General features: G+C 39.2%; 7 protein-coding genes across 7 annotated transcripts; 5 read left to right on the plus strand and 2 right to left on the minus strand.

Moving 5' to 3' along the window:
• The first annotated feature begins 442 nt into the window (after positions 1–442).
• Positions 443–3,109, plus strand: LOC122321649 (neprilysin-1-like). The gene is made up of 2 exons (XM_043212414.2): positions 443–1,564; positions 2,102–3,109. Exons 1-2 carry the CDS (start codon positions 458–460, stop codon positions 3,107–3,109), a joined length of 2,115 nt encoding a protein of 704 aa, XP_043068349.1. The 5' UTR covers positions 443–457.
• Positions 3,110–4,105: 996 nt separating this feature from the next.
• On the plus strand, positions 4,106–6,953 carry LOC108127402 (membrane metallo-endopeptidase-like 1). The gene is made up of 3 exons (XM_043212415.1): positions 4,106–4,180; positions 4,265–4,573; positions 5,952–6,953. The coding sequence occupies exons 1-3, from the start codon at positions 4,106–4,108 to the stop codon at positions 6,951–6,953; spliced, it is 1,386 nt and encodes a 461-aa protein (XP_043068350.1).
• Positions 6,954–7,470: 517 nt separating this feature from the next.
• LOC108127400 (membrane metallo-endopeptidase-like 1) lies at positions 7,471–10,005 on the plus strand. Its single transcript, XM_017244450.3, has 2 exons — positions 7,471–8,677; positions 9,001–10,005. The coding sequence occupies exons 1-2, from the start codon at positions 7,538–7,540 to the stop codon at positions 10,003–10,005; spliced, it is 2,145 nt and encodes a 714-aa protein (XP_017099939.2). The 5' UTR covers positions 7,471–7,537.
• A 1,510-nt stretch (positions 10,006–11,515) lies between these two features.
• Positions 11,516–14,366, plus strand: LOC108127493 (neprilysin-4-like). The gene is made up of 2 exons (XM_043212037.2): positions 11,516–12,722; positions 13,261–14,366. The coding sequence occupies exons 1-2, from the start codon at positions 11,583–11,585 to the stop codon at positions 14,263–14,265; spliced, it is 2,145 nt and encodes a 714-aa protein (XP_043067972.1). The 5' UTR covers positions 11,516–11,582; the 3' UTR covers positions 14,266–14,366.
• Positions 14,367–15,447: 1,081 nt separating this feature from the next.
• Positions 15,448–17,864, plus strand: LOC108127444 (endothelin-converting enzyme 2-like). The gene is made up of 2 exons (XM_017244520.3): positions 15,448–16,716; positions 16,782–17,864. Exons 1-2 carry the CDS (start codon positions 15,580–15,582, stop codon positions 17,775–17,777), a joined length of 2,133 nt encoding a protein of 710 aa, XP_017100009.2. The 5' UTR covers positions 15,448–15,579; the 3' UTR covers positions 17,778–17,864.
• On the minus strand, positions 17,849–19,046 carry LOC108127447 (mitochondrial transcription rescue factor 1). Its single transcript, XM_017244525.3, has 3 exons — positions 18,694–19,046; positions 18,339–18,411; positions 17,849–18,281 (listed from the first exon to the last, which is right to left on the minus strand). The coding sequence occupies exons 1-3, from the start codon at positions 18,999–19,001 to the stop codon at positions 18,078–18,080; spliced, it is 585 nt and encodes a 194-aa protein (XP_017100014.2). The 5' UTR covers positions 19,002–19,046; the 3' UTR covers positions 17,849–18,077.
• Positions 19,047–19,185: 139 nt separating this feature from the next.
• LOC108127446 (uncharacterized) lies at positions 19,186–20,281 on the minus strand. Its single transcript, XM_017244523.3, has 2 exons — positions 20,140–20,281; positions 19,186–20,085 (listed from the first exon to the last, which is right to left on the minus strand). The coding sequence occupies exons 1-2, from the start codon at positions 20,235–20,237 to the stop codon at positions 19,200–19,202; spliced, it is 984 nt and encodes a 327-aa protein (XP_017100012.2). The 5' UTR covers positions 20,238–20,281; the 3' UTR covers positions 19,186–19,199.
• Positions 20,282–20,395: the final 114 nt, after the last annotated feature.

The raw sequence follows: 20,395 nt of genomic DNA on the forward strand, positions 1-20,395 counted from the left end.
TATGTAGCTGTTATGATACTTTTTTTTTTTTATTTTAGCATGTGAGAATTTTAAAAGTTGAAGATAAAGAAAAGAACAATTTTTTAAATAATATTTATTTGCCATTATATTTTCTACTTTAATGTAGAACTTAGTTTCTTTAATTTAAATTTTATCTATCCAGAGGATCAATATATAAAATCAAGTTCTTGAACGAAAATTCTCATTTTGCTTAATGAATATGCTTAATACATTTTATTGAGTCTATTTTCTTATCAGCGTAAATATTTAGCTTAGGTCAAGTCTGAGAGAGAGCCACGAACCACTTCGAACTGCTTGAAAAATAGTTCTAGCAGCTTAGTTCTTAATTGGGCTCTGAATTAAACAGTCGATCTTTTGGGCTTAAGGTTTTGTAAACACTGACTGTTGTGTTATTTGCCGTAAAATGTATTTAAATCTAAGTCGCCATAGAATACCCATGCTCTGTGTATTTGGTTACATTCTGGTTGGCTCTTATATCTTGGAGTGCAAAGCCAGGATTGTCGGTAATTCAAGCAATAGTGCAAATGTTATTAAAGACGACAGAGTGGAGTACCTCAAATCTTATGGGGAGAAAATGAGATCTTACATGAATCTTAGCGTGGCACCTTGTGATGACTTTTACGAATACGCCTGCGGAAATTGGAAAAATGTACGTCCGGATCGGTTCCAGTCCAACCACAGGAGAGACAATCTCTTAGATATTGTTTTCACACTGTTAAATGAAATTGAAAAGCTCTTGACAAACACGGAGTTGGCCCAAGCTCTCAACGTCTCTACGGAACTGCAGGTTGCGCAAAAATTCTACAACGCGTGCCTCTCGGCTGTGGTGTTTCCGTTTCCAGCCGCTGAACCCGCTTATCTGGAGCTTATCAGGTCCGTAGGCGGTTTTCCTGCTGTCGACGAAGCGGCATGGAATGCTTCTGGATTCAGCTGGTTTAATATGAGCGCCCATCTAACGAATTTAGGGGTCAATGGGTTGATCAACGAGTTTATTGATTCGCAGTACCCCTTTGGACCGTATTTTAAGTTGCCAGAACTGGGGTTTGATCACACCGTCCAGACGGATAACATAGCCAACAATACCTCTCGAGCCTACAAGCTCAACGAGAAACGAATGCAAAGTTATCTTCTAGCCTATGATCTCACGGAGGACAAGATCTCGGAGGTGATCGCTGGGGTTTTTGACTTCTGGCGTGACGCACTCGCAATTGCGGATAGATTTGATCGCGATATTGAGAAATGCGAACAGATTTCTGAAAACGAAAATGTGCCCAAGTATCAACAGTGGCAGAGTTACTACGATATTGCATGGAACGGGCAAAACTTTTCTAGTGAGGGCGTAAATGAAGAATATTGCGACTACTACTACGAACAGTTGGAGAAAGTGTGCTCAAAGAACCCAGAGGGTGTGGCAAACTATCTGGCCATGCTATTGTTATATACAATGGATGCAAAACTGAAGGGGGAGAAGTATCACAAGGATTACTGCCTCTCGACAGTGCAAAGTGGCTTTGCTTTTTTATTTGACAAGCTCTACATGATGGTAAGTTTGCAGCGAAATTTTATACTAAAAGTATAACCAGATTTTAGTACATATTGAGTTTTTACTCTGTCTGTGTCTACTGTGATTACTGTGTCTAATTTTTAAGGCTGTTTTAATTACATCCTCGTAAATATAAAAAGTATAAAAAACCTCTTGGCGACGAACGGATAAACTTTACATAACCGACTATATCACTAGTATTCGGAATTTCCCAGATTTATGGGATGCATACAAAATCTCAAGGTCGATTTTCAAAAACAATTTTAATTGAAAAAAAGAAAAAAAAATTGTACTTTTGTATATTTCTGTTCTTAAAGAAAGATAATTAGCCTTTAACCTTTCAAATGGTCAAATATTTATTAATATAGATTTTTTTACCTTTTTAGTAACAAAAATGTGTTTTTTCTTTGTATTTCTTTGCTCATTATAAAAATTTTAGTTTTAAAAAAATTTAAAAAGTTTTTTGTTTTAAAATAAAATAAAGTAAAATGTATTGTTTGAAGAGGACATATTTAACAAAAATTTTTGAATTACCAGGACACTTTTATCGACCAGACTCGCCCAGAATTATCTAATATTGTAAAGGAAGTTCGAAACAGCCTGAGGAACGCGCTGGAGGAAGTCGAGTGGCTAGACCCAAGGACTCGGCGGATGGCACTACTCAAAGAGTCCACCATTAAACCCATAATTGGTAGAAATAAAAACGAAGAGGTTACCAGTCGTCTGATCCAAGAAATCAATGAGCTGCAGTTGGAGGATAGGAGCTTCCCCCAGAGCATGATCCAGTTTAAAAAATTAATCACCCGCTGGCGCCGCTTCAATGGTTTGCACCACAAGGAACTCCCTAAGGACACGAAGCCACTGAATTATCTTTTGGGCATTCAAGTCAAAGCTTTTTATAGTCGCCGTTTAAACGCCATTCATGTGATGGCTGGAACATTGCATCCGCCTGTTTATCATCCCGAGTGGCCTAGTTCCTTAAAATTTGGTACTTTGGGGTTCTTGGTGGGCCATGAGTTAAGCCACGCCTTTGATACTGACGGTTTTAAGTTCCTCGATGAGGGATACATGGGTATTTTGTGGTTGTTATCCCGATCTCGAGCTATATTTATGCAGAGGGTAATGTGCTTTGTAAACCACTATAACAGCTACCACATACCGGAGATTAATCGCAATATCAACGGCAAAAGCACACAGGACGAAAACATTGCGGATAGCGGTGGGCTGAAGTATGCCCTCGATGCATATCGCAACCACATGAAACAGTTTAAGAATATAAGCGATGAGGACAACAAGACCCTAGAAAGCGAACAAATGCCCGGACTGGACCTATCGCCAGAACAGCTTTTCTTTCTCGGATTTGCCCAGCTCTGGTGCGCGGAATACGAGCAGGAAGATTATTGGGAAGAGTTGGCCGATGAACACACCATCGACAAGTTTCGCGTCTTGGGTGTAGTCTCCAACAGTCCTGATTTTGCCCAGGTGTATAGCTGCCCCGCTGGAAGCCCATTAAATCTCCAAGCGGATACATGCCGCATTTGGTAACCCTTCTTCAAATACATTGGAAGCAAGTCAGTATGAAACTCTCTAAAATTGTTAAATACGTTTTTTTAAATACCCAATAAAAAAATTATAAAAGATTTCAGAGTTGGTTCAACCATTTTTCTTTAACGGGCTTGATACGTTTAAAAACAAAAAACGAAAGCTAGGCGGATTTTAGACGGTGCCAAAGATGATATACCCATAAGTTATGATTAGATATATATCGTAGATTTGGGATTTATTCATTTTGCTCTTAAAGGTTAGTTAGCCAGATTCAATTACGACGAAACCAAACGTTAGTATTTTTTTATATAGGTACTAATGGAAGAGAACAAATGCGACTTTTTGATTTGGTAGAGTAAACATTTTCCTAAGACAATATTCCGATAACTCACTGACAATAGTATGTAGCTGTTATGATACTTTTTTTTTTTTATTTTAGCATGTGAGAATTTTAAAAGTTGAAGATAAAGAAAAGAACAATTTTTTAAATAATATTTATTTGCCATTATATTTTCTACTTTAATGTAGAACTTAGTTTCTTTAATTTAAATTTTATCTATCCAGAGGATCAATATATAAAATCAAGTTCTTGAACGAAAATTCTCATTTTGCTTAATGAATATGCTTAATACATTTTATTGAGTCTATTTTCTTATCAGCGTAAATATTTAGCTTAGGTCAAGTCTGAGAGAGAGCCACGAACCACTTCGAACTGCTTGAAAAATAGTTCTAGCAGCTTAGTTCTTAATTGGGCTCTGAATTAAACAGTCGATCTTTTGGGCTTAAGGTTTTGTAAACACTGACTGTTGTGTTATTTGCCGTAAAATGTATTTAAATCTAAGTCGCCATAGAATACCCATGCTCTGTGTATTTGGTTACATTCTGGTTGGCTCTTATATCTTGGAGTGCAAAGCCAGGATTGTCGGTAATTCAAGCAATAGTGCAAATGTTATTAAAGACGACAGAGTGGAGTACCTCAAATCTTATGGGGAGAAAATGAGATCTTACATGAATCTTAGCGTGGCACCTTGTGATGACTTTTACGAATACGCCTGCGGAAATTGGAAAAATGTACGTCCGGATCGGTTCCAGTCCAACCACAGGAGAGACAATCTCTTAGATATTGTTTTCACACTGTTAAATGAAATTGAAAAGCTCTTGACAAACACGGAGTTGGCCCAAGCTCTCAACGTCTCTACGGAACTGCAGGTTGCGCAAAAATTCTACAACGCGTGCCTCTCGGCTGTGGTGTTTCCGTTTCCAGCCGCTGAACCCGCTTATCTGAAGCTAATCAGGTCCGTAGGCGGTTTTTCAAAGAACCCAGAGGGTGTGGCAAACTATCTGGCCATGCTATTGTTATATACAATGGATGCAAAACTGAAGGGGGAGAAGTATCACAAGGATTACTGCCTCTCGATGGTGCGTTTCAGCTTTCCCCATCTCCTTAACAAACTTTACATGGCGGTAAGTTGTTTAGGGGTGAAAATATGTTTATGAGCCGAAGTTGGTATACCCTTGCAGTTAAGATCAGATTTATATCGCAAATATTAAATTTAGTTGGACGATCTCTATGAGATTTTCATAGTAAAAAGACAATTTTCATAGTTTCATTTTATTAGAATACCAAATTTATTTAAATTACCAATCTTCTATCTTTATATGGCAGCTATAAGATATAGTCAGCCGATCATCATGAATTTTGAAACAGACAGATGGACTGATGTTTATTTTTTTTTTGTTCTTTCATTAGAGTCCTTATTCAGAGTAGATAATAATAAAATTAGATCATGAAACCTTAAAATGCTAGGAAATTGAATTTAGTTAAACAGAAGCTCCATCCTCTATCCGGAGATAAAGTGGATGCGTCCGCTTTAATCTTCTGATGCTGGCCCAATCTGCCCACATACCTGGTGACAAACCATTGAACATCGCTGCTGACTTAAGGTATTTTCAGTTGGGTGTGGGTGACAGTGTTTTTGTGGTATGGATGGGCCCCGGACACCATCCTGAGCGCCCTATTTTACGTTAGTTGGTCAAGTCTGCGGTTAATAGGGCTCGATTGAAAATCCCCACCAGCATCTGAATACCGACATGAGGAAAGAGGTTGGTGGCAATTACCTCTATACCATCGAAGCCAGACGATTTCTTGATGTGGAGGCCGATGATCTCCTCCTTGACCTTCTCCTGAGTGACAGAGTCCGCCTGTGTGAAGTCGGAGCTCGGTTTGACCAGCAATTGCTCTGTTTCAGCTAAGTCTTCTTTCTAGCACGTGTTAAAAGGGGTCAATATATTGCCCCAAAGATTGGGGAACTTTCTGGCCTTTTCAAGTTTAGCTCGAGCAGCAGCGCTGGTGTTGGGTTGGTCATCCGCATTAATCCTTTTGACTTTGCCTATTGAATTCGCCGGAGTTGCAGGAATCGCTAGAGTCGTCGCAGGTGATTTTGATATTGGCTTTAGGAGAGCGGGGTGGGGCTTACCAATTCATCGTGTTGATATTGTTTTTCTCGAATTGGCCGCAAGTTTCTATATAAATGTGTTTTTTTTTTATAATTATTATTATTTTATTATTATTATTTCAATTTGATTTTATTTATTTAATTTGTTTTTTTACAAACAGTAGAAACGAAACGTTAAGTTGCCTGGTTCATATATACGGTTCATATACTATAATGATGTTAATAATTACATATTTTAATACCCTCTGCAAGGGTATAAGCCACGGAATAGTTTTCTAACATCAATATTATAGTTATTTTTTATTTTCTTGTTTTAAACTGAAATAAAAAGGAAAAATATATTATTCAAAAGAATATTTTTATAAAAAGCAGTTTCGAATCCTCAGGATCAGTTTAACGAACGGACTCGCTCAGAAGTATATGCTATTGTACAGGAAGTTCGTAATAGCCAGAGGAAGGCGCTGGAGAAAGTCGAATGGTTGGACCCCGAGACCCGACGGGAGGCACAGCTAAAGGAGTCCACCATTGAATCTATTATTGGAAGCTACGAAAACGAAGAGATTACCACACGTATGATCCAAGAAATCCGCGGCTTGGACTTGAAGGAAGCGAGCTACCCCCAGAGCTTGATCCACCTACGAAAACTGGTTACCCGCTTGCGACGTTTTAATGGATTTCACTACGAGGAACTGCATAACGAATCCAAGCCCCTGGATTTTCTTTTGGGCATGCAGGTGAATGCCTTTTATTACAACCTTGATAACTCCATTTATGTGATGGCTGGCATTTTGCATCCACCTGCTTATCATCCTGACTGGCCCAATTCTCTGAAACTTGGTACTTTGGGCTACCTGATGGGCCACGAGCTTACCCACGGCTTTGACACTATGGGCTCCAACTTCGACAGTGAAGGGGAAATGCGCAACTGGTGGTCAAAGAAGTCTAGAGCTGTTTTTGAGGAGCGGGCAATGTGTTTTGTGGACTACTACGATCGCTATCTAATACCTGAGATTAATAGGAACATCAACGGCAAAGGGACCCAGGACGAAAACATCGCGGTTAGCGGTGGGCTGCAGGGTGCCCTTGATGCATATCGCAACCAAATGAAACAGTTGAAGAATAGAAGTGAGGGGGCCAACGCGACCCTAGAAAGCGAAAAAATGCCCGGACTGGATCTGTCGCCAGAACAGCTTTTCTTTCTCGGATTTGCCCAGCTATGGTGTGCGGATTACGAGCAGGAACATTATTGGGAAGAGTTAGGCAAGGAACACACCATCGACAAGTACCGTGTCTTGGGCGCAGTCTCCAACAATCATGATTTTTCTCAGGTCTATAATTGCCCCTCCGGCAGTCCAATGAATCCCAAAAATTCTTGCCGCATTTGGTAATCTACTTTAATTTACTTTAAACAATACGTTCTAAACATTGTAGGATGAAATTTTATTTCTTTTCACTGTTAGGATCTGTACTTAAACTTTATTAATAAAATATAATATTAATAAGGGAAATCGTTGTTTACAAATTAAAAAAAAAAAAAAAAACATAACTTATTACAATGTTGTTAAAATGCATAAAACATAACCATTTTATTCTTTTTATTAGAAGAAGTGCAGTTCATGATGCTAGGTGTTGTCCATGATGCTGAGGGGTGCTTTTTTCAGGGATTTTTCCGAGTTTCAAAGAGATATATGGTACTGGATTGAAAAGTATAGATAATAAGAATTTAATTTTAAAAAATAAAAACCTTTTCATCAGTGAGCCTCTTTGGAAAAAGATGGCGTTTATTTTCTTATCAAAGGTAATGTTTAGCTTAGGTCAAGTCTGAGAGGAAGCCGCGATTAATCTCGGACCTGCTTGCAAAGTCTGACCCATCAGCTTATTTGTTAATCGTGCTCAGAATTAAACAGTCGATCACTCGTTAGCGCTTATGCTTTAAGTTACCAAACCTAAATAAACGCTGATTCGCCCTAAGATGTTTTCAAACCTGAGTCGCCTCAGAGTTACCATATTCTGCGTAATTTTGTACATTCTTGTTGGCACCTATTTCTTTGAGTGTAAAGCCAGAAGTGTCGGTGATTCAAGCAACAGTGAAAATTTAATTAAAGACGACACTGAGGAGTATCTCAAATCCTATGGCGAAAAAATGAAATCTTACATGAATCTTAGCGTGGCACCTTGTGATGACTTTTACGAATATGCCTGCGGAAATTGGAAGAACGTACGTCCGGATCGTTTCCAGTCCAACTACAAGAAAAACAACCTCTTAGATATTGATTTCACTCTCCGCGATGAGGTGGAGAAGCTCTTGACTAACACGAAGTTGGCCCAAGCGCTCAACGACTCTACGGAGCTGCAGGTTGCGCAAAAATTCTACAACGCGTGCCTCTCGGCGGTGGTGTTTCCGTTTCCAGCTGCTGATCCCGCTTATCTGGAGCTTATAAGGTCAATTGGTGGTTTCCCTGCCGTCGACGGAGCGGCATGGAATGCTTCTAGCTTCAGCTGGTTTAATATGAGCGCCCATCTAACGAATTTAGGGGTCAATGGGTTGATCAACGAGGATATTTCACCCAAGTATCCCTTTAGACCGTTGTTGGAAATGCCTGTACTGGGATTTGATCACATCGTCCAAACGGATAGCATAGCCAAAAATACTTCTCGAACATACAAGATGAACGAAAAGCGAATGCAGAGTTATCTACAAGCCTATAATCTCACGACGAATATGATTTCGGAAGTGATCGCTGGGGTTTTTGACTTCTGGCGTGAGGCACTCGAAATTTCTAACACATTTAATGGCTGTACCTACAAATGCAAAGTTATTTCTGCAAAAAAAGTACTACCAAAGTATTATCAATGGAAGAGCTACTATGAGATTGCATGGAACGGATTATTCTTTAACCGATGGGACAATACTGCAGATTATTGCGACCACTACTACGAACAGTTGGAGAAAGTGTGCTCAAAGCACCCAGAGGCTGTGGCAAACTATCTGTCGATGCTTCTGTTATATCGAATGGATGCGAAACTGAAGGAGGAGAAGTATCACAAGGATTACTGCCTCTCGACAGTGCAAAGTGGCTTTGCCTATTTATTTGACAAGCTCTACATGACGGTAAGTGTACAGGGAATGCTTTATACTGAATTTTTCCTGAATAACGTTTTATCTGATAAGGATGGTTGAGGTACCAATAAAAGGTATTTAAAGTAAAACAGTTTTTGAAGAAGTTTATCGAAAATTAGAGAATCACCGTCATATACCACCGTTAGAGAACACCGTTCGATTGGTATATGAATTATTGCAATCGAATGCACACAAAAAATTTTACGCTTTTCGGCTATAATTAGTGAAAATACATTTTAGGACTTTCTTTGCTCAATAAAATAATTGTATTGTTTAAAACGTATTTATTTATAAAAGCATTTTCGAATTCCCAGGAGAATTTTATCGACAGGACTCGCACAGAAGTATCAGATATTCTACAGAAACTTCGCAATAGCCGAAGAAATGCGCTGGAGGAAGTCGAGTGGTTGGACCCGTGGACTCGGCGGGAGGCACTACTCAAAGAGTCCACCATTAAGCCCGTAATAGGTAGCTACAAAAACGAAGAGGTTACCAGTGGTTTGATCCAAGAAATCAATAAGCTGCAGTTGGAGGATAGGAGCTTCCCCCAGAGCATGATCCAGTTTCAAAAATTGGTGACCCGCTTACGCCGCTTCAATGGACTGCACCACAAGGAACTCCCTAAGGATACGAAGCCCCTGAAATATCTTTTGGGTATTCAAGTTAAGGCTTTTTATAGTCACCGTTTAAACGCCATTCATGTGATGGCTGGAACATTGCATCCGCCTGTCTATCATCCCGAGTGGCCTAGTTCCTTAAAATTTGGTACTTTGGGCTTCTTGGTGGGCCATGAACTAACCCACCCCTTTGATACTAAGGGCTGCCAGTTCGACTTTGAGGGACACATGCGTAACTGGTGGTCAATGAGGTCTAGAGCTGCATATCAGGAGCGGGCTATGTGCTTTGTAGACCACTTTAACAGCTACCATATTCCGGAGATTGATCGCAATATTAACGGAAAAAGCACCCAGGACGAAAACATCGCAGATAACGGTGGGCTGCAGGGTGCACTTGATGCATATCGCAACCACATGAAACAGTTGAAGAATAGAAGCGAGGGGGAAAACGTGACCCTAGAAAGCGAACAAATACCCGGTCTGGACCTATCGCCAGAACAGCTTTTCTTTCTCGGTTTTGCCCAGCTATGGTGTTCGGATTACGAGAAAAAACAATATTGGATAATGTTAAACCAAAAATACACCATCGAAAAGTATCGTGTCTTGGGCGCAGTCTCCAACAATCCTGATTTTGCCCAGGTGTATAACTGCCCCGCTGGAAGCCCAATGAATCCCCAAGCTGATACCTGCCGCATTTGGTAACCCTTCTTCAAATACATTGAAAGCAAGTCAGTATGAAGCTCTCTAAATATTGTTAAATACTTTTCTTAAAATACCAAATAATAAAATGCTACAAAATTTCATAGTGGTTGACACTCTTCTTTGTCGGGCTTGGGACGTTTAAAAACAAACAAGAAAGGAAAGCTAACTTCAGGCGGACCCAAAGTTCATATACCCTTGCAGTTTAAACCGTATATATATCGCAAACATCGGATATAGTTGGCAGATTCTTATGAGAATATCATTATAAAACCAATTTATTACAAACAAAATCTAAAGAAACAAACTCCCAAGCTTCTATCTTCGAAAATGCCAAATTTGGTTTTCTTACAAAATACCAAATACCATTTCCGATCGTTCAGTTATATGGCAACTATAAGATATAATCGGCAGATCGTTGTGAGATTTGGTATTTCGGATCAGCTGACTAAAAACTGTACAAAGTTCCAACTTTCTACCATCAAAAAACGCGAAAGTTGCAGAATCTGCAATGCAGATATAGGATATAGTTGGCAATCCTTATGAAATTTGGTGCGCCATATTATTTTTTCGAAAATAGCGTTCATCTAAAATCCGAACTCTAACTCTAAAATCACAAAGTTATAGAATTTCCGATCAATCAGTTGGCAGCTATAGGATATCTCGGCCGTTCCGACTTATATATATGCGTGCAAAGGAAAGAAAAAAGTGTGTGCAAAGTTTTAAGTCGATAGCTTTAAATCTGAGAGACTAGTTTGCGTAGAAACAGACAGACAGACATTCTTATATCAACTAAGATGGTGATCCTGATCAAGAATATATACGTACAATACTTTATAGGGTCTCCTTCACTGCGTTGCATACTTTTAATCAAAATTATAATATCCTCTGCAAGGGTATAATAAGAAAAGCGAGGCGGACTTCAGGAGGAGCCATAGTTGATAAAACCTTAAGTTAGGATCGGATATATGGGAGTTTTTGATTTGGTATAGTACACAAGGAACAGAAAAATAAAACACTATCCAGATAATATTCTGATAACTCTCTGACTACAGTATGTAGCTGTTATGATACTATTATTAAATATTTGCTCATATGAAAATTAAAATAAAAATTCATATTACATTAAAATATTTAAAACTAAAATTTTTTCATTTTAATATTTAAAATATTAAACTCTTGAATTTTAAAAGTTGAAGAAAAGGAAAGGAAAAGTTTGTAAATAATAATTATTTGCAATTATATATCTATATATTTTTTCTCTTTAAAAAAGGAATTTAGTTTCTTTAATATAATTTGGATCTATCAAGAGGATTAACATGTAGTGAAAGGGTCAAGGCAAAGCTTTTAAAATCAAGAAAAATCTCATATTGCTTAATAAATATGCCTAATACATTTTTTGAGTCTATTTTCTTATCAGCGTAAATATTTAGCTTAGGTCAAGTCTGAGAGAGAGCTACGAATAATTTCGAGCTGCTTGAGAAAGGCCTTAGTTCTAAATCGGGCTCTGAATTAAACAGTCGATTTCCTTTTGTGCTTAAGGTTTTGTACACACTGACTAGAGTGTGATTTGCCGTAAAATGTTTTTAAATCTAGGTGGCCATAGAATATCCATGCTCTGTGTATTTGGTTACATTCTGGTTGGCTCTTATATCTTGGAGTGCAAAGGCAAGAGTGTCGGTGATTCAAGCAATAGTGAAAATGTTATTAAAGACGACACTGTGGAGTACCTCAAATCTTATGGGGAGAAAATGAGATCTTACATGAATCTAAGCGTGGCACCTTGTGATGACTTTTACGAATACGCCTGCGGAAATTGGAAAAACGTACGTCCGGATCGGTTCCAGCCCAACCACAAAAGAAACAACCTCTTAGATATTATCTACACCCTGATCAATGAAGGAGAGAAGCTCCTGACCAGCACGCAGTTGGCCCAGGCACTCAACGTTTCTTCGGAACTGTTGGTTGCGCAACAGTTCTACAACACGTGTCTCTCGGCGGTGGTGTTTCCGTTTCCAGCCGCTGATCCCGCTTATCTGAAGCTTATCAGGTCCCTAGGTGGTTTCCCCGCCGTCGACGGAGCGGCTTGGAATGCTTCTAGCTTTAGCTGGTTTAATATGAGCGCCCATCTTACTAATTTTGGGGTTAATGGGTTAATCAACGAAGATATTTTGCCCCAGTACCCTTTTGGTCCGTATTTTAAATTGCCGGAACTGGGGTTTGATCATATCGTCCAGACGGATAACATAGCCAACAGTACCTCCCGAGCCTACAAGCTCAACGAGAAACGAATGAAGAGTTATCTGCAACCTTATAATCTCACGGAGGACAAGATTTCGGAGGTGATCGCTGGGGTTTTTGACTTCTGGCGTGACGCTCTTGCAGTTGCGGATAGATTTGAAGGTGATAACGAGAAATGTATAGAAATTTCTGCCAACGAGGATCTGCCTAAGTTTCATCAGTGGGAGAGTTACTACGAGATTGCATGGAACGGGAAAAACTTTTCTAACGTGGGAGGAACGGATGGATATTGCGACTACTACTACGAACTGTTGGAAAAAGTGTGCTCAAAGCACCCAGAGGCAGTGGCAAACTATCTAGCCATGCTACTGTTATATCGAATGGATGCCAAACTGAAGGAGGAGAAGTATCACAAGGATTACTGCCTCTCGATGGTGCAATTCAGCTTTTCCCATCTTCTTAACAAACTGTACATGGCGGTAAGTTTAGGGGTGAAGTTATTTATTCTTTTATTTTATTAAAAAGCGGTAAGTTTTATTTATTGAGTTTTAAAAAAAGTTCTGAGAAATCAACTAAAATGTTACACCTAACTACAAATATCTATACATAGAAGATTATGTGTTATGTTTTTACCATCGTATATGTAAATATTGTAAGAGAGGGCGGAGCCGAAGACGGCCGATCCCGGCCGTTCCGATTTATATACTGCATGCAAGTAAAAGAAGGGTCTTTTTTCAAGCAGCTTTAAAACTTAGAGACTAGTTTGAGACGTAGAAACAGGCAGACGGAGATGCTTATATCAACAATATATATACTTTATAGGGTCGGTGATGTCTCCTTCCCTGAGTTCCACACTTTTGATCAAAATTATAATACCCTCTGTAAGGGTTTGAAAATGTAAAACGTAAAACCACGGTTGAATTTTTTAAGACAAATATTATAGTTATTTTCTTGAACTTTTTAAAATGAAATAAAAAGGAAAAATACATTGTTTAAAACGAATTTTCTAATCCCCAGGAGCATTTTATCGAACGGACTCGCTCAGAGGTATCTGCCATTGTAGGGGAAGTTCGCAAAAGCCAGAGGAAGGCGCTGGAGAAAGTCGAATGGTTGGACCCGGAGACTCGGCGAGAGGCACAGCTAAAGGAGTCAACCATTGAATCTGTCATTGGTAGCTACGAGAACGAAGAGGTTAACACGCGCCTGATCCAAGAAATCCGCGGCTTGGACTTGAAGAATGCGAGCTATTTCCAGAACTTGATCCACCTACGAAAACTGGTTACCCGCCTGCGCCGTTTTAATGGATTCCACTACGAGGAACTGCATAACGAATCCAAGCCCCTAGAGCTGCTATTGGGCATGCAGGTGAATGCCTTTTATTACAACCTTGATAACTCAATTTATGTTATGGCTGGCATATTGCATCCACCCGCTTATCATCCGGACTGGCCCAATTCTCTAAAATTTGGTACTTTAGGCTACCTGGTGGGTCACGAGCTAACTCACGGATTTGATACCATAGGCTCCACGTTCAATAGCGAAGGCGAAATGCGCAACTGGTGGTCAAAGAAGTCTCGGGCGGTTTTTGAGGAGCGAGCAACGTGTTTTGTAGACCACTACGGTCGCTATCTTATACCTGAGATTAATCAGAAAATCAATGGCAAAGAGACCCAGGACGAAAACATCGCGGATAGCGGTGGGCTGCAGGGTGCACTTGATGCATATCGCAACCACATGAAACAGTTGAAGAATAGAAGCGATGAGGACAACGAGATCCTAAAAAGCGAAAAAATGCCCGGGCTGGATCTTTCGCCAGAACAGCTTTTTTATCTCGGATTTGCCCAGCTCTGGTGTTCGGATTATGAGCAGGAACACTTTTGGGAGGAGTTAAAAATGGAACACACCATAGACAAGTATCGTGTCTTGGGTGCAGTTTCCAATAATCATGATTTTTCAAAGGTCTATAACTGTCCTGTCGGCAGCCTAATGCATCCCAAAGCGGATGCTTGCCATATTTGGTAATTGGTACTAAATAATACATTTAAAGAATGAAGCAGCCTAAACATTTTTAAATACCACCATAGTATTTAAAAACTGTTTAATCTTGTTAAATACCTGATTATAAAAAGAAGTCATATTCATATTAAAAATTTTTACTTAAACTCCACTAAACTATTTATGTTTTTTTTTACGTTTGGTAGTATAATATTTATATTCTATGTAACCATTTAGCAAAAGAACTATCCAATTTGGCACTTAGACTCTTATGGTATCCTCGCAAATCAAGTTTCTATTAAAAAGTTTAAAAAAAAATAGTTTGCTAAAGTCCATACGTTTGAAGTTTAAACATTAAAGCTTAATGTGTGTGTGGAAGAGATGAGTACCGGGTCTAATATATTCGGTCAATCAATTAAATAGTCGGTAAAATATGTTTTTTAAATGTTGGTTATTGTTGGGCGATCCTTATGGAAATTTAAGTGTCAGACCAATTCGAGTAATATGAATTATAAAGAGAGTCGCATCTGAACAACCTTGAGTCTTATTGGATTTCTCATCGTTTAGTTATATCTTCAGGATCTAGTCGTCGGATCCTAATACATATAATTTAATAATCAAAAATATAATTATTTTTTTACCAAAATATAATGACTATTCTATCTTAAAAAATACCATAGTTATGTAATTTCCATTCAAAACTTATCACTAAAACTTATTCATTAACGTATCATTAAAAGTATTACTTGAATCGATTTAGAATAGACTTTTACTTGAGAAAATTATCTTTGAGATGCTGTAGCTTTAAAATTTAAAGTCTAAAAATTTAATTTCTTATATTTACAAACACAGGGTCGAAAAGTAGAGCGATGAAATATTTGGAGCTCTTTTTTCGCTTATCAGTTTTCTAAGATATAATTCGATATAAATGACATAATTCTGCCGACTGTACAATGTAATAAATATATTCTTTAAGACACATTTGTATGTATGCAGCCCATTAAAATATAGCTGAACCAGAGTAATTTGTTCATTTGTAAAAAAACAATCTCTCCTGCTGAATGAATGAGATTCTAATCAATGAATTCTTTTGAATTGCAATCGAATATATTCTTATCAGCCTTATTATTTAGCTTAGGTCAAGTCTCAGAGAGAGTCGCTACGGATCTGTTTGGAAAATAGGTCCTAGCAGCTTAGTCGATAATCGTGCTCTGAGTTAAACAGTCGATCTCTTGCGCTTCAGGTTTTGTTTATAAAGAAATCCGGAATTATCAATGTGACCTATACTACACTTGACTTAAAAGAACATACACACATATAGAAAGATAATTGCAGTGACTAATGATTTCAAACTCAAGTAGCCACAGAGTTCTCATGCTCTGGGTATTTATTTACATCCTTGTTGGCTTTTATATCTTGGAGTGCCAGGCCAGGGGTGTCGGTGATTTAAATAGTGAAAATGTAATTGAAGACGATACTGTGGAGTACCTTAAATCCTATGGCGAAAAAATGAAATCCTACATGAATCTAAGCGTGGCACCTTGTGATGACTTTTACGAATACGCCTGCGGAAATTGGAAAAACGTACGTCCGGATCGGTTCCAGCCCAACCACAAAAGAAACAACCTCTTAGATATTGTCTACACCCTGATCAATGAAGGAGAAAAGCTCCTGACCAGCACGCAGTTGGCCCAGGCGCTTAACGTTTCTACGGAACTGCAGATTGCGCAACAATTCTACAACACGTGTCTCTCGGCGCCTGCTTTTCCGCTGCCGGCCGCTGATCCCGCTTATGTGGAGCTTATCAAGTCCATAGGTGGTTTCCCTGCCGTCGAGGGAGCGGCATGGAATGCTTCTAGATTCAGCTGGTTTAATATGAGCGCTCATCTCACGAATTTCGGGGTCAAAGGGTTGATTAACGAGGATAATTTGCCGCAGTACCCCTTTACTCCGTTTTTTGAATTGCCAGAACTGGGATTCGATCACATCGTCCAGACGGATAACATAGCCAACAGTACCTCCCGAGCCTACAAGCTCAACGAGAAACGAATGAAGAGTTATCTGCAACCTTATAATCTCACGGAGGACAAGATTTCGGAGGTGATCGCTGGAGTTTTTGACTTCTGGCGTGACGCACTCGCAGTTGCGGATAGATTTGAAGGTGATAACGAGAAATGTATAGAAATTTCTGAAAACGAAAATCTGCCCAAGTATCATCAGTGGGAGAGTTACTACGAGATTGCATGGAACGGGAAAAACTTTTCTAACGTGGGAGGGACGGATGGATATTGCGACTACTACTACGAACAGTTGGAAAAAGTGTGCTCAAAGCACCCAGAGGCAGTGGCAAACTATCTAGCCATGCTACTGTTATATCGAATGGATGCCAAACTGAAGGAGGAGAAGTATCACAAGGATTACTGCTACTCGGTAGTACAAAGCGGCTTTTCCTACGTTTTGAACAAGCTCTACATGGCGGTAAGTCCACGACGACACATTTTTTTATTCAGTATATATATTTACAAATATTTTTGAATCGACAGCATTTTAAAGACCGGACTCGCTCAGAAGTGGCGTCTATTGTGCAGGAACTTCGCAATACCCAAAAGAAGGCGCTTGAGAAAGTGGAATGGCTGGACCCGGAGACTCGCCAGGAGGCACAGCTTAAGGAGTCGACCATTGAGCCTGTTATTGGAAGCTATAAAAACGAAGAGGTTAGCACTCGCTTGATCCAAGAAATTCACAGTCTCGACTTGGAGAACGCGAGCTTCCCCCAGCGCCTGATCCAACAACGAAAACTGCTCACCCGCTTGCGCCGTTTCAATGGATTCCACAGCGAGCCCAATGACACGAAGCCCCTGGAGTTGCTATTGGGCATGCAAGTGAATGCCTTTTATTACAACCTTGATAACTCCATTTATGTCATGGCTGGCATATTGCATCCACCTGTTTATCATCCTGACTGGCCGAATTCCCTCAAATTCGGTACTTTGGGCTACCTGGTGGGCCACGAGCTAACCCACGGCTTTGACACTGTCGGCTCCAAGTACGATAGTGAAGGAGAAAAGCGCAACTGGTGGTCAAAGAAGTCTCGAGGTGTTTTTGAAGAGCGAGCAACGTGTTTTGTGGACCACTACGACCGCTATCTTATACCTGAGATTAATCAGAAAATCAATGGCAAAGGGACCCAGGACGAAAACATCGCAGATAGCGGTGGGCTGCAGGGTGCACTTGATGCATATCGCAACCACATGAAACAGTTGAAGAATAGAAGCGAGGTGGACAACGAGACCCTGGAAAGCGAACAAATGCCCGGGCTGGATCTATCGCCGGAACAGATTTTCTATCTCGGATTCGCCCAGCTCTGGTGTGCGGATTACGAGCAGGAACATTACTGGGAAGAGCTAACCAATGAACACACCATAGACAAGTATCGTGTCTTGGGCGCAGTCTCCAACAATTATGATTTTTCTCAGGTTTATAATTGCCCCTCCGGCAGTCCAATGCATTCCCAAGCGCATAGCTGTCGCATTTGGTAATTATTCTTATTTAAAACATTTGTAAGAATTTTAAAGATTCTCCTAATACATCATCCTTATATGAAATAAAATATGAAAAGGAAATAATTGTTTTATTTGTTGGAGTAAAAACAGTGGCCAGGGTGGTACCCTCTTACTACATTAACACCCCTTTTGCAAAAAACTACATTTTTTCACTTCCAATTTTCTTTAAATTAGTTCTCTCATTAAAAATTATCTTTCTTGGAAAGAAAATTATTACTTTGAAGACTATTTTCCATACAATCCAAATTGGAAATAAAATTAATCTAAAACCTTGGATTAGTGAGGAACATGTTCCGAGGACTTAAAGGCGTTGGCTCCGCGATAGTTTTCTACCAGGAGCGATTTGTAGCGCCGCAGGTGGACGCTGAGCCCCTCCTCCCGTTCGCTGGCAGAAAGGATAGCCACACGAGCCACTACCAAATGGGAAGGATTTGACTGACTGAAGCCTCTGATCACATCGATTTCATCGCCGACATCAAGCTGAAAGTATTTTATATTTAAAACAATTTTTTAATCAAATCATAAAAAACTTCTCACCTGAGCGCTTTTCTTTTGAAGCTTTTTTCCATTGACCCGTATCTTGCTTTCATAAAAATTTAGTTCCACTTTGCTAATGAAAGAATTAAAATTAGTCATTTAATTAGAAAAAATAGGTAAAGTAAAAAATTTCTTATTTTAAATTAGTTGTTCATTTTCTTACACTTTTTATTTAGTGATCAATTGTTTTTTTTAAATATGGATTGTTTTCACAAATTAAAGTTTAATTTATTATAATTAATAATATATTGCATTTAAGGTGAAAAATGATCTCATAAAATTAGCATAATATAATATTAAAAAATTGTAAAGTCTAATCTAATGGTTTAATCAGATTTCGTGTATGTATACTAACTTTCTGGCCATTCCCAGACCTGCTTTTAACAGCAAGTCTGCCCGCAGTGAGTTCACCTTGGTCTTTACCACCTTGGAGTCGCGCTCATCTTTGAAATCCTCATCTTCATCATCGTCGCTGTCCAGATCTTCCGCCGCCCTAGACGATTTTTTATCATATTTCCATGCGGAGCTGCTGGTATGTAGAGGAGCCTGAAGTCTTACACAAACTTCTGGTGTGGATGAGGTTATATTGGCCAAACTGCTGCCTGGAACAGGGGCGGATAAACATCGCCTTAACCGAGATATTTGACGTAAACTTCGGAGCATTTTTTTGCGGGCGCCTTAACAATTACGATAACAAATAACATAACCTAAAAATCACAGCTGATTAAAGGGGGGACTATATTTAAACACATTAAAATTAGTTTTTCTCCATAAAGTCGTAGGGTATTATAATAAATAAGTTTAATAAAAAGAAATAATTTTTTTTTGAATTTGTGTTATTTTCATATTTATTTTTTTAGTTTAGTTTTGTTTGCAAAGTTCCTTCTTTTGCTTTTTGTTGCGTTTCTTTTTAGGTTTCTTGTTGGGATTTGGACGAATCTGTTGTACAGTAAGTGGCTGATAGGTGCTTAGGTTACTTGGCAGAAACTCATCCTCTTCAATCTCATCCTCATCCTCGTGTATTTCCATGGGTTCTATGTCGGGGGATTCTTCTTTTTTCATAGGTTTTTCGACTTTTGCTTCATTTTTGGCTTGACTTCTGGCTTTCATGGCCAAATTGCTAAGAGCAGCACCCAGTTGTTTGGTCTCCACCTGAATATCTATCCTGTCCAGCTTTATTGTCGCTTTGTCATCAGAAAACGAGATAAAATCGCCATCCCATTCTTGTTCCACAGGCTTTGGTACAACTGGCTCTTTTTTCTGGCTCTTTTTCTCGGCTTCAATACTTTCCTTATCCTTTTGTTCCAGTGTCTTCATTTTTTTTGTACATTTCTGTGCCTTAGACGTTTTTTTTATGGAAATGGGAGGATCTAATTTCCTGGCGGTAACCCACTGATCTAAATCCTCGCTAATGGTTTTTAAATCCAATGGTAAGGTTAAAGCTGTAGCCCTTATACCAAAAATATCCTCGGTTAGATCCTCCAGCTTGGGTTGGGCGTAGATGGGAGCGGTGGGGACCTTGACGGATGCACTGGTGGTAATTAACCGGATGAGATGGGCTGGTCGCAGGCTTAAGGAAACAATCAAAAGTGAGAACCGCTTCGAGTTTATTGCACGTAAAGAACTCTCCAGACCCAGATGAATTCCATAGCGACTAGGAAATGTCTTAGTACCATCTTTGCAGTTTTTTATAGCCTTTTTAATTATACTAGAAAACTGCAGCACTTCATCTTCGGTTAAAAGCGGGCTGAAATTTTTAAAAGTTCACTTGTTGATACAGTTTTGTTGTTTACCTTCCTACCTGTGATTTTTGTACGGATTTGCCAAAATGGTACGCAACCTTGGTAGCATCTTCTTCTTGCCTTTGGCTTCCTTTTGTTTAATGCTGGCTAAACTCATCCTGGATTTTTAAAATTATGATTGAAAAAAATAAACAAAAATGTGTTCAATGCCCAGGTGGTGCCCTGCGTTGCCACCTAATATTTAATGGCGAGTGCTGCCACACTGCCACAAACAAATTTAAATGAAACAATAATTTTAATGTAAATTCAAATATA

This window comes from Drosophila bipectinata, chromosome 3R (assembly GCF_030179905.1).
Source record: "Drosophila bipectinata strain 14024-0381.07 chromosome 3R, DbipHiC1v2, whole genome shotgun sequence".
Classification (NCBI taxonomy): Eukaryota; Metazoa; Arthropoda; class Insecta; order Diptera; family Drosophilidae; genus Drosophila; species Drosophila bipectinata.

Coding starts and splice junctions, on each gene's coding strand:
- LOC108127493 (XM_043212037.2), top strand. CDS start 11,583: ATGTTTTTAAATCTAGGTGGCCATAGAATATCCATGCTCTGTGTATTT. Junction 12,723..13,260: donor TTAACAAACTGTACATGGCG/GTAAGTTTAGGG, acceptor TCTAATCCCCAG/GAGCATTTTATCGAACGGAC.
- LOC108127402 (XM_043212415.1), top strand. CDS start 4,106: ATGAGATCTTACATGAATCTTAGCGTGGCACCTTGTGATGACTTTTAC. Junction 4,181..4,264: donor CCTGCGGAAATTGGAAAAAT/GTACGTCCGGAT, acceptor GAAATTGAAAAG/CTCTTGACAAACACGGAGTT. Junction 4,574..5,951: donor TTAACAAACTTTACATGGCG/GTAAGTTGTTTA, acceptor TCGAATCCTCAG/GATCAGTTTAACGAACGGAC.
- LOC108127444 (XM_017244520.3), top strand. CDS start 15,580: ATGATTTCAAACTCAAGTAGCCACAGAGTTCTCATGCTCTGGGTATTT. Junction 16,717..16,781: donor TGAACAAGCTCTACATGGCG/GTAAGTCCACGA, acceptor TTGAATCGACAG/CATTTTAAAGACCGGACTCG.
- LOC108127400 (XM_017244450.3), top strand. CDS start 7,538: ATGTTTTCAAACCTGAGTCGCCTCAGAGTTACCATATTCTGCGTAATT. Junction 8,678..9,000: donor TTGACAAGCTCTACATGACG/GTAAGTGTACAG, acceptor TCGAATTCCCAG/GAGAATTTTATCGACAGGAC.
- LOC108127447 (XM_017244525.3), bottom strand. CDS start 19,001: ATGCTCCGAAGTTTACGTCAAATATCTCGGTTAAGGCGATGTTTATCC. Junction 18,412..18,693: donor GGTCTGGGAATGGCCAGAAA/GTTAGTATACAT, acceptor TTCTTTCATTAG/CAAAGTGGAACTAAATTTTT. Junction 18,282..18,338: donor TTCAAAAGAAAAGCGCTCAG/GTGAGAAGTTTT, acceptor AAATACTTTCAG/CTTGATGTCGGCGATGAAAT.
- LOC122321649 (XM_043212414.2), top strand. CDS start 458: ATGCTCTGTGTATTTGGTTACATTCTGGTTGGCTCTTATATCTTGGAG. Junction 1,565..2,101: donor TTGACAAGCTCTACATGATG/GTAAGTTTGCAG, acceptor TTGAATTACCAG/GACACTTTTATCGACCAGAC.
- LOC108127446 (XM_017244523.3), bottom strand. CDS start 20,237: ATGAGTTTAGCCAGCATTAAACAAAAGGAAGCCAAAGGCAAGAAGAAG. Junction 20,086..20,139: donor AATCCGTACAAAAATCACAG/GTAGGAAGGTAA, acceptor TAAAAATTTCAG/CCCGCTTTTAACCGAAGATG.